The sequence below is a fragment of the Leuresthes tenuis genome, unplaced genomic scaffold, assembly GCF_036924035.1.
Source record: "Leuresthes tenuis unplaced genomic scaffold, fLeuTen1.0.hap1 SCAF_7, whole genome shotgun sequence".
NCBI classification, from domain to species: domain Eukaryota; kingdom Metazoa; phylum Chordata; class Actinopteri; order Atheriniformes; family Atherinopsidae; genus Leuresthes; species Leuresthes tenuis.
The window spans coordinates 32,909,451-32,922,313 of NW_027325361.1; the positions used below are offsets into that span (position 1 = coordinate 32,909,451).

General features: G+C 41.5%; 1 protein-coding gene across 8 annotated transcripts in view; it reads left to right on the top strand.

The window, feature by feature from the left end:
• szt2 (SZT2 subunit of KICSTOR complex) overlaps positions 1–12,863 on the top strand; it is a 137,923-nt gene that overhangs the window by 104,408 nt on the left and 20,652 nt on the right. For all 8 annotated transcript variants that reach the window (XM_072390189.1, XM_072390193.1, XM_072390196.1 and 5 more), the window contains 3 exons: positions 5,963–6,218; positions 6,321–6,400; positions 7,014–7,139. In XM_072390189.1, the coding sequence (XP_072246290.1) occupies positions 5,963–6,218; positions 6,321–6,400; positions 7,014–7,139 (462 nt within the window). The remainder of the gene's footprint in view (positions 1–5,962; positions 6,219–6,320; positions 6,401–7,013; positions 7,140–12,863) is intronic.

A 12,863-nucleotide genomic window follows, 5' to 3' on the forward strand; every position in this document is an offset into this window, starting at 1 on the left:
CAAGTAATCTGCATCCAGTTCTGTGCACGCCATCAGGTCTGAAACGCTCCTCACAGTTCCAAAAGACATTGAAGTTATCAATTATCGATGCATGCATTTGACAACCATGTGTTCAGGCCAAGAAGTCTGCTGAAAAGTTCAATCCCTTTACCCACAGTAGGAATGACGCCTGAAATGGAGACACGGTGTGCCCCATAGTGACAAAGTCTCTCCAACAGCAGAGAAAAGTCTTTCTTCACAGAATATCAAAAGACCCCATGTGGATAATGATCCTCGTGCTATCTGGATGTGTAGACAGAATGGTCGGCAAGATCAGGTTTTAAACATTGTGAATTACTCTCTCCAAACGGGTGTCTTCCCCACCTCCTTCAAAACAGCAGTGGTGAAGCCCGTTCTGAAGAAGAGCAATTTAGACCCAAACATTCTTAACAATTACCGGCCTGTATCCAACTTACCATTTTAAAGTAAAATATTAGAAAACTGTTTTTTAACCAAGTAAATTATTTTTTAAACATGAACAACATTTTAGAGAAGTATGATTTTAGGATAAACCACAGTACTGAGACAGCCCTTTTAAAGATTTTAAATGATACAAGGTGCAATTTAGATAACCATAAACTCACAGTCCTGGTACTACTGAATCTTACCACTGCCTTCGATACAGTAGACCATCACATTTTATTAAACAGACTGAGGAACCTGGTCGGTCTCTCTGATACTGTTTTTAACTGGTTTGTTTCCTACCTCACAGATAGATACTTCTTTGTAAGTATGGATACATGTTCCTCAGAAACCATGAGATTCTGAGGAAACCATGAGAGGGGAAAAAAAAAAAAGAAACCATGAGATCAAGTGTGGGGTTCCCCAGGGGTCAATTTTAGGTCCAATTCTTTACATGATTTCCCTCGGAGATGTCATCAGGAGGCACGGCATCAGCTTTAATAATTATACTGATGATACACAACTGTACATTGCCGTGTCTCCTGATGACACAGGGCCATTTGATGAAAAACATGCATGTTAGGTTAATTGGTGACTCTAAAATTGTCCTTAGGAGTGAGTGTGAGTGTGTGTGGTTGTTTGTCTCGTTTGTCTCTGTGTGGCCCTGTGATGGACTGATGACCTGTCCAGGGTGTACCCCGCCTTTCGCTGGGATAGGCTCCAGCCCACCCGTGACCCAACCGACGGATTAAGCGGATATAGAAAATGGATGGATGGAAGTCATGGATGGCAGCGAACTTCCTACAGCTCAACCAGGACAAAACTGAGGTTTTAGTCATTGGTCCTGAAGGCCAGAGAAAAAAACTTTTAACAAATTTACAAGATCTTAAACCATCAAAAACTGTAAAAAATCTGGGCGTGATTTGTGACTCTGAGCTTAGTTTTATTCCACATATCAAAAACATAACAAAGATAGGTTTTTACCATCTTAAGAATACAGCCAGAGTCCGCCCGTTTCTCTCTCAGGCCAGCACAAAGGTGCTGATGTATGCTTTTATCTCTTTTTGTTTAGTTTACTGTAATGCCCTGCTCTCTGGTCTTCCAAAAAAGAGTATCTTTAATCTTCAGCTACTGCAGAATTCTGCCACACGAGTGCTGACGAGGACCAGAGGGTGGGAGCACATTAGACCAGTTTTAAAATCGCTCCATTGGCTCCCCGTACGCTTCAGGATCAATTTAAAGTTTGTTTTTTTTACTCATTTTTAGAGGTCTTAACGGTCTTGGGCCTTCTTATTTATCTGACTTACTTTTACCATATCAACCCTCGCAGACCCTGAGGTCTTTCGGCACTGGCCTTTTAACCATACCACGGATTCGATTGAAAACACACGGGGAGACGGCTTTTAGTTATTATGGCCGCCTATTGTGGAACAGCCTCCCGGAGAATCTCGGGGCCACAGAGACTGTTGATGCTCAAGACTCAACTTTTTAATCAGGCTTTACTTTGATTTTATTGATTTCCTTTATTCCTTTTAATCAAACTTTTTATTATATTTTTGTTCTATACTATATTAGGTATGTTTTAACTTCATGTTTTAGATACGTTTTAACTACATGTTTTAGTTATATGTTTTAACTCCACGTTGAGATACGTTTTAACTCCTTGTTTTAGTTGTTTTAACTCCATGTTTTAATAATATGTAGGGTTCCTGTGGGGTCTTAAAAAGTCTTAAAAGCATTGAATTTATGAATTTGGAAATAATACCTTAAAAAGACTTGAAAATGTCTTGAATTTTTATACATGGGTCTTAAAACTTGTGCTATATGTAACTTTTCCGTATCGCATTCTCCTCAAAAGTTTCGTTTGTCAACCACTATTATTTTGATTAAATAACGTAGCCTAAATAAAGAGTGGTGGAACCAATAATTCAGAACGCAGCTCCTCCGGGTCTGAACACGTCACTTTGCGACAGCACGGGCCACCACACAGAAACGGAGCACAAGCAACAAAATGCAAGCATTTTGTCACTGGTTAAAACCGATGGACAACAATGTATGCCAGGCTTTTTGCACTGTATGCAAAAAAAAAACAGTCCGCTTGGTACCATGGGCATGAAGGCTTTAGAGTCTCATGCCAAGTCGTCCAAGCACATCAAGTCAACCAAAGGGAAGTATCAAACTCCTTCCATCGCCGGAGTATTTCAACCCGCTAACGTTAGTCAGCTAGCTGTTAATGTGCCTGAAGCAGCTAACATAAACCAGCTAGCTGCTAGCGCTACAGCCTCCCCAGCTACAGATCTAGAGTGGATCTGCGCACAGCTTTTGGGTCCACACCAACGATGAAAGTTTCATTTTCATCGTTGGTGTGATTCAATTGTTCAGGACTCTCTCTACTCCCCATATTCCCAGCATGGAATAAGTAGCTAGCTGATGTAACCAATGTTAAAAAAAGAACTGAACTGTGTTAGTCAAACTTTTGTGTGGCCTGCTGAAACTTTTTTTGTCCACATTTGTTTGAGAAATAAATGAACAAATTAAAAGAATAATTATTTGCCGGTAGGTCTGTGAAATAGGTAGTTTTTATATAAATGGTCTTAAAAAGGTCTTAAAAAGGCTTGAATTTGACTTGAAGAAACCTGTAGGAACTCCATGTTTTAGTTGTGTTTTAACTCCATGTTTTAGTTATGTTTTAATTCCATGTTATAGTTATGTTTTAACTCCATGTTTTAGTTATGTTTTAACTCTATGTTTTAGTTAGATGTTTTAACTCCAGGTTTTAGTTATGTTTTAACTCCATATTTTAGTTAGATGTTTTAACTCCATGTTTTAGTTAGATGTTTTAACTCCATGTTTTAGTTATGTTTTAACTCCATGTTTTAGTTAGATGTTTTAACGCCATGTTTTAGTTAGATGTTTTAACTCAATTTTTTAGTTATGTTTTAGACCGGTAGGTCTGTGAAATAGGTAGTTTTTATATAAATGGTCTTAAAAAGGTCTTAAAAAGGCTTGAATTTGACTTGAAGAAACCTGTAGGAACTCCATGTTTTAGTTATGTTTTTTTTTTTTTTTTTTTCCCCCTTGTCCTGTTCAGCATTATGGCAGCAGAATTGTAGTCTGAATACCTTTGATGCCAAACAGATTTGCTTTGCCAAGGGAAGTTTTATAAATGTAAAGCTCCCCTTGATGCCCATTTATTTATTTTTGTTTACAATATATAACATGTAATAGAACTGAACCGGACCGGGGGACAAGGAAAGAAGAAGAGGAAAGAAGAGGAAACAGAACAAAAATAGAAACAAAAACCAGACAACCAGCTGCTACACCTGTAAAAAACAAAACAGACAACAATCCATGGCCTCTGAGGGGAATCCAGCCTTAGCGCCACCAGGAGCACCTGAAAGCAGACAAGCAGAGAAAAAAACAAACACACAAACAAACAAAAACAAGCACAAGAAGCGGCAATCGCATACAACACAGCTGTGGATATAGATGACCTGAGACGACATGATAATACATCAACTGCTTAGCGAGCATGCTACTGGGCTAATAAATGTGTGTGTGTGTGAGAACATGCAACACCCATGGCACAGGATCTACATGGTAACCGTGGTTAGTTATGAGTGTATAAGTGTACAGGGCCACAATCCACAGCCCCCCTCCAGCAATCAGAAGCAGGCAGAGAGGGCCACAAGACCCAGGCCACCAGCAGCCCCCACGGAGCACAGAACCCAGGAAGCCCACCGCAGGGGCAACCAGGCATCCACCCAGAAGACTGCAGAGGAAGCCCCCGGACAGAGCCCCCATAAGCATAGGGCAGAGGCCCTCAGAGAGCCAGGGGCAACAGCCCACCGACCCCGCCAGGTCCCAGCCGCCCAGACATGGGCCGTGCACTGGACCCGGGCCCCGGGAGCCCGAGCGCCCCCAAACCCCCCGGCAGAGGCCCCACCCAATACCCAGGAGGGCCAAGTGCCCCAGACAGCCACAAAGTCGGTCAGCGCCTGCCCCAGCGCCCCTGGCCAAGTGCCCTGGGAGTCAAGACGTGCCCACAGGTGGGTGAAGTCGCGAGCAGCGGGGAGAGGCAACGCCGCCCCCCCATCGGGAGAAGCACAGGCAGGCCAGGCCAGGCGACAGCAAGTCCCAGATCCAGGCCCAATCATTACCACACACACTTTCACGTCCCATACATCCACACGTCCTCCCTCCCTCAACTCTGCTGGGGTGTAGTGCAGCGGGCACACCAGGGGGCCAGCAGCCCCCCAGCCACCACAGACCCCGAACCAGCAGAACAATTAATTAATCCTCTTGGCCCCTCCCGCCCCGAGCAGCAACCAGGAAGCAGGGGTGTGGGAAGAAGACCCCTCCCCTCACCCTTCTGGCTCTTCAATATTTTCTAATAGTGAGCGATTAAAATTGAGGGGCAGGCAAACTTGTAGGACTGGGAGCGCGGCCCTCTGGGCAGCCTACATACCCAAAGAGCCCCGCCCACCAGATGCCACTCAGTGTAACCACCCCCCAAGACCTAATGTGTGTGTGTGAGTGTGTGTTTGATAAGTAGTAATGTCTAAGGTGTAATTAAAACAGGGGAGGTGTAATTAAAACAGGGAAGGTGTAATTAAAACAGGGGTTTTAGTTATGTTTTAACTCCATGTTTTAGTTATGTTTTAACTCCATGTTGTAGTTATATGTTTTAACTCCATGTGTTAGTTAGGGGGAGTTTGACAACAGTGTCAAAGCAAAGCACCCAACAAGTGTTTAACATGTCTTGGAACTTGAGTTTTCGGATTTTTGAGTTTTGATTTTGCATTTCACGATGCACCCAATCTTTCTAGTGTGCGAAAGGTTTAGACTGCAGGCAGGCCAGTCGACCACCTGGACTCTTCCACTGTGAAGCCACTCTGTTGTAATAGATGCAGTGTGTGATTTAGCATTGTCTTGTTAAAACATACAAGGCCTTTTTTGAAAAAAAACTTTACTGGATGGGACCACATGTAGCACTTTCCAGATGTGTAAGTTGCCGGTTCCATAGGCACAAAAAGCACTCCCATACCAGCGGAGATACAGGCCCTTAAAGTGAGCGCTGATAACAACCAACGTCATTGTTTAAATCAAATCTTAGTTTTATCAGTCTCCTAAAATCTGTTTTAATTCCTTTTTTTTTTATTGAACAGAGAAGACTAACTTTCATTAGTTAATGTTGAATATTGCTTCACATGTTCTCCTCTTGCTTGCAATGATGCTCTCTGGGTATTTGGGCTTCCTCCCACATTCTAGAAATATGTTAAAACTATTTGTGATTTTGAGTGCGAGTATGCATGGCTGTTTGTTTTGTTTGTCTCTGTGTTGGTACTGCAGTGGACTGGTGACCAGTCCAGGGTGTGCCTAGCTCTCGCCAGTTAGTAACTGGGATAGGCTCCAGTCCTCTAACAATACTGAATAGGAAAAATAAAGCGGGTATGAGATATAGATTAATTAATGGAATAAAGCTATTTACGATGTCTTATACTCCATCCTTTTTTTCCAGGACCCAAACCCATTCCTTAATCCCTCCATGGAGCCTGATGCATTGCTGCGTAGTGCAGTTCCTCCTTTGCCCAGTAAAGAGCAGGGAAGGCTGGGAGGTGCTGGCCGAAGTCTTGCTCCACTCCACTTCCCTTCTGAGCTGCTTCCCTTTGATGAGGCCTTGAGGGATGTTTGCACCATCAGACCCTTAATGGAAGGAGATGTGGTGGGCCGGCATGGTGGCCAGCTTTTGGAGATCAAAGCTGCTGAGCGGCGAGGTAATAGGACTTCTAATCGTGAGGATTTTAATGTGATTTTTATCCACTGAGTCCATCAAACACCTACTATGTAACCTAATGGTTATGTGTTTGTGCTGACAGAAATGGAGAAACAGATGAAGATTGAAAACTTGTTTGTGACTTGGCAGCAGAGGTCAGCACAGTCAAATATGCCCATTTCAGTAAGTATCCCAAATAATAGCAATGGGTCATTCTAGCAGATACAACCCCAATTCTAAATAAGTTGGAATAGAAAACTTAATATGTTTACGGTAAAACATTTTACAGTTTCATAAAGAACATTAGCTCAGCTTGACTTTGGGAGCAGCAACACATCAAGTTGGGACAGGGCCAAGTTTACCACTGTATAGCATCTCATCTTCTTTTTACAAAAGTTCCTTCTTTGCAATATTTTGCCATTATTTTTTATGAAATAGTAAAATCTCTCATTTTTAATATTTGTTGTTTTTTTCTATCTTACAGTTTTTTCTATCAGACAGTGGTCTGAATATTACCAATATGATATTGGTTTCTGAGATCTACAAGTCATAGCATTCTGGTTTTCTTTTACATTTTACACAGCGTCATTACTGCATGTTCTATATTCTATCTGTATGACTCCAAGTCAATTGATCACTTGTTAAAATTTGATTTAGCCTTTGACCCTAATAATCTACAGTATGGTGGGCTGTGGACTTGCTTCTTGTTTGTAAAGTTGGTTTAGACTTTTGTATTTAAGTCATACCACTGAACGTCTCAAAATGTTGTATTTTGTAATAATAAACATCTTAATAGGGGACCGATTTGGAGACACTAAAGCAGTCATCAAGGTTGGTCCATTACTGTGCCACCCCCCTGCTTTTTGATCCCATCTTCCGGAAGCAGATCCAAGAGGAACAGATTAAACAGCCCCAGGTGAAGGTATGTGTTCTGAGATATTTAAGCATTTTGTAGAAACTGATCTAGTTACTACAGAATAGTTCAGTGTTATCCACTGCCCCCCATATGCTATTAGCCCCTCTCAGTTAAGAAAACAAGACTCCTGACACATTAGCTGTATTAATCTTTAACTATTTTTAGTGGGAGAAAAATGTTCTCCCTTTGATCAGCATGCCTTCTGGTAAGATTCAGTTCATCATGCTGTTTTTCTTTAGAAGATGTTTGTATAGTTAAAATTTCATTGCAAGCCATCCTGGATCAGATGTACCCAAACCACGAAGTGGTGATACTTTGTAATACTACAACATGATACTTCTCACTCACCCACACTGTATTTTAGGGATGCACCGATGCATAGGTCCAACATTGGATTCGGCCGATGTTCGGCTCGTTAACTACCATCGGCAAAAAAAGATGACATTCACCGATGGCAGTGGTCGATGTTTATGTTTATCGCTGTGCTCGGGAAGAACCTTTCTTTTCACGTACTTTTCTCAATCAGGTAAAAGATTGCGACCGTGTGGGAATGTTTTACCGTCTCGGAGGAAAATCTGCGTCATGCAGTTTGCAATGCGTGTAAAACAGATATTTCAAGAGGTGGGACTGACAGAAAGTCATTTAACACGTCAAATCTCATTGGACATTTGAAAAGCAGGCACGTGGCGGTGTACAGCGATTCCATTCAGTTTCAATTCAGTTTCAGTTTAATTTATATAGCACCAAATTACAACAATTGTCATCTCAAGGCACTTAAATAATATAGTCCAATTCAAGCCAATTGGAATTCAATTCATTGTAATCATAATCCACTTCATTCAGATAGAGCCAATTCAAAAATAATATCCTAGCTAAGGAAACCAACAGATTGCACCGAAACTTGTCTTCAGACCAATCTCCCGTTCTGAGCGTTTCTGTGGCAACTGTGGAAAGGAACGACTCCCTTTTAACAGGAAGAAACCTCTGACAGAAACAGACTCAGGAAGGGTGGCCATCCGCCTCGACCAGCTGGGGTTTGAGAAGACAGAAAATAGGGGGAAAAAAACACCATAACACCATTCAAAGGATACCTCTTGGAACAGGGAAACACAAGTTAATAACCACAATAATGTCACATGTACATAATATCATTTGAGAAATTAAACAGGGGGAAAAAGAGAGCAAAGTGAGGAAAGGTGTGACAGATGAGGTCCCCCAGCAGTCTAAGCCTATAGCAGCTTAACTATGAGATGTTTCAGGATTACCTGAGCCATCCATAACTATAAGCTCTATCAAAAAGGAGAGTTTTAAGCCTAATCTTAAAAGTAGAAAGGGTGTCTGCTTCAAGGACATTTACTGGCAGCTTATTCCTCAAGAGAGGGGCCTGATAACTGAAGGCTCTGCCTCCCATTCTACTTTTAGAAACTCTGGGAACAACAAGTTCGAAGTGCTCTGTTAGGAAAATATCTTACAATGAGATCTTTAAGATATGATGGAGCTCGGTCAGTAAGAGCTTTACATGTGAGGAGAAGAATCTTGAATTCTATTCTGAATTTAACAGGGAGCCAATGAAGAGAAGCTAAAACTGGAGAAACATGATCTCTCCTGTTAGTTCTCATCAGAACTCTGGCTGCAGCATTTTGGATCAGCTGGAGGCTTTTCAGAGAATATGTGGGACAGCCCAATAATAAAGAATTACAGAAGTCCAATCCTGAAGGAACAGATGCATGGACTAGTTTCTCTGCATCACTCTGAGACAGGATGTTCCGGATTTTAGCAATATTACGAAGGTGAAAGAAGGCAGTCCTGGAAACCAGTTTTATATGTGCGTCAAATGATAAATTCTGGTCAAAAATAACTCCAAGGTTCCTCAGTGTAGAACTAGAAGCCAAGGAAATACCATCTAGAGTAACTATATAACTAGACAATTTCTCCCTGAAGCGCTCAGGTCCAAAGAGAACAACTTCGGTTTTGTCTGAATTTAAAAGCAGACAGTTCTGAGTCATCCAGGTCTTTATGTCTTTAAGACAGGCTTGTAGTCTGACCAACCTATTGGTTTCATCTGGTTTCATAGATAAGTACAGCTGAATATCATCAGCATAACAATGGAAATTTATGCCATGCTGTCTGATAATGTTACCTAATGGAAGCATGTATAAAGTAAAAAGAATCGGTCCAAGCACAGAACCCTGAGGAACTCCATGACTTACTCCAACGTGTGAGGAAGATTCTTCATTTAAAAGAACAAACTGGAATCTATCAGATAAATGACTTAAACCAGCCTAATGCAGTCCCTTTAATCCCAATAACATGTTCAAGTCTCTGTAACAGAATGCTGTGATCGATCGTATCAAATGTCTGCTTTAACGCATGCAGCTGTGAATTATACCAAGGAGCCAACCTCTTCTGACTGATTACCTTCCTTTTCAGAGGGGCAACATTGTCCAGTGTTGTACGCATTGAAGCTATAGTGCTGTCAACAAGAGAGTCAAGTTCTACTGGAGTAAAATTTAGGTAGCCGTCCTCTGTCATATCTGCACATGGCAGTGAAGAAAAGGATGATGAAATCAACTCTTTAAATCTGGTTACAGCATTCTCTGATAGACACCTTCTATATGTAGAATTCTTCTCAGAAACCGTGTAGTCAAGTAATGTAAATTCAAAAGTTATTAAAAAATGGTCAGACAAGACAGGGTTATGAGGGAACACTGTTAACTGTTCACTCTCAATGCCATAAGTCAGCACAAGGTCAAGGGTATGATTAAGGCAGTGAGTAGGTCTGTGAACACTTTGAGAAAATCCAATAGAGTCTAATATAGAATTAAAGTTAATATTTAGGCTGTCATTTTCAACATCTACATGAATATTAAAGTCACCCACTACAATGACTTTATCTGTACTCAGCACTAAAAACTCTGAGAATTCAGACAGAAACTCAGAATAAGGGCCAGGTGGACGATACACAACAACAAACTCAAGAGGTTTTTGTGATTTCCACTTTGGGTGGGAAAAACTGAGAATCAGAGATTCAAAAGAGCTAAAACTAATCTTGGGTCTAGGACTGATTAGTAACCCTGATCTGAAGATAGCTGCCACTCCTCCTCCTCTGCCTGTGGTTGGAGGAACGTTAACATTTAAATAGTCAGAGGGAGTTGATTCATTAATGCTAACATGATCCTCCTGCTGCAGCCAGGTTTCTGTAAGACAAAATATATCAATATGATGATCACAGATCAAATTATTCACTAACAAAACTAAACTAAACTAAAGAAAGGAGAGATCTAATATTCAGCAAACCACATTTAATAGTTTGATGTTTTTATTCAGTTAAAGTTTTTGTTTTAAATTTTTTTTTTACAAGAGGATTTGCTCCTTTTGTGTTTTTTGATTGGGGAGGGCAGCATCAGGTGGGAAGCTGCAGAGAAGTGTGTAAGACTACAACTCTGCATCCTGGTCTCAACCCTGGGTTGTCATGTTTTTGGATGACTAACAAATTTGTCCAAAGTGGGATGGATGCCGTCTCTCCTCATCAGACCAGGTTTTCTCCAGAAAGATTGCCAATTATCTATGTAGCCCACGTTGTTTGCTGGACATCATCTAGACAACCAGTGATTGAATGAGGACATACGGCTAAACATGTCATCACTGGTCAGATTTGGCAGGGGTCCAGAGAAAACTACGGTGTCCGACATTGTTTTGGCAAAATTACACACCGATGCAACATTAATTTTAGTGACCTCCGATTGGCGTAACCGGGTGTCATTACCGCCGACGTGAATAACTATTTTACCGTATTTACGTTTATCCTTAGCCAGCAGTTTTAAATAGGATTCTATGTCGCCCGCTCTGGCCCCTGGAATACATTTGACTATGGTCGCTGGTGTCTCACAGGATCTTAAATTGAAAAATAAAATGTAGTAGAAATTTAAAGTGTGAGATGATTCATTGTAACTAAGCGATAAATATGCTTTTCTGTTAAATTTTTACATAGTTTAGCTTCGACCATAATTAAACACATGAATAAATTGTATGGGATATGTGAAACTCCAGCATCTATAGCAGTATTTGAAACTCCCTGTATCTTTGTAGTTTTTCTTAGTTTTTTAACTTCTAAATGATCCTGAGCTATTTTTCTCAGTGTTGCCCAAGCAGCAGTTAGTAGCATTTGGAGATAGAAAAACAGATTCTGAATGTTCTGCAATTGTTGGTGGGGATGCCTGTTGCATTGTTCAGGGACAGGTGTGAACAAATGTATGTGAACCTGGAGGGGTGCATGTGTTCCTTTTTGTATGATAAACAACTTGACTGTGTTAGAGATGGAAAAGAAGGACAAACTCTGTAAACTCAGACCATGGCTGAATCCATTCAGGGAGAAATGCCTGCAGGTGCCTCAAGACAGTTCTGCTCCCAACTATGCCCAACGTTGCAAATTTACAACATTTCCCTAAAAACTTACTAAAATGTAAAAAAATCTGAAACCTCTTTCATTTCTACATCAGAGGCCTCCTAAAACAATATGTGAGAGGTCAAAAGATTTTTTGCAAATTTTTTTTCTATATCTGGGTCTTACAGGGCTACTCTTACTCATGGAGTCAGGTCAGATAAGTAGATGTTCCTTCAAAGCAGGATATTTGTATTAACATTTTTATAAAAAATGCGGCATGAGCGTCCCTTAGTCCGACCTGAATGGCTCCTTGTGATTGGATCAGCCATAGCTCATGTTAGGATCTGGTCTGAGCAGCCTCTGAAATGTATTTGCAGTCAAATGTAACGAGGAGGAGGGGTGGTCATTGGTGGTTATCCCCTCGACATATCCACCGACGGCTTACAAACCACCCCTCTCCACTGATTGCAGTTCTGCCCTAACTACGACGGTGAGCGGAACTGATGAGCTTAGATAGCTTAGATGCACAATTAAAAGACATTTATTGTAAAACTAGCAATGTCCGTTCTTTAAAAAAGGTGAGGTCACTCTTTACAAACACAATTAAAAACTTTACTAAAAATACGCAGTCCGTGAGCTCACAACCAATTGTCCTGTCTTTGTCCCGTGTTATGTCCTCCGCCACGCCAGTTAACCCCGCGAGCCGTCCTCCACGCACCGTTCCTTGGCCTCCGGTGCTCCCCACTGGTCCCAGCAACAGACGCGGACCTAAAAGACACAAAACATGGGCGGCAGACAACTATGCGGACAGGAGGGTCACTCGCTCTCTCAGAGTGGGTCTGAGCCTACAGCTAACAGTGCATTGTACATCAGGGACTCACAGCTTTCGGGCAGAAGCTCCTACTTCTGCTACAGCGTCCCAACAGCTTCCAATGATCTGTTCCGGCGTCTCCGGTCAGCCCTCGAGTCCCTCCTGCCCCGCTGCTGCCGCCTCCTCTCGCTGGTCCACATCCGTGCCGACCAAACGCTCCTTCTCTTTCTTCCTGTTTCTTCCGCACTTCTTCTTCCGACTACCTGGCCTCCACTACTTCTGATTAACAGTCAAACATAATACATGCAATAACTCAAATAAACTATATCATAATAAACACAATTGTAACAAAAAATCACAAAATATAAATAACCATGCAACTTAAACCAAATCCAACACACAGCACATAACAGAAAATATAAAACAAGTAGTGGCTCACACTCAACATGACACAAACCTACTTTTATTCCTGAGTGTCTCGAGCCTTTTTAGTGTTTAAGTGATGTGCTGTGTTCTGTTCTTGAAATGATGATAT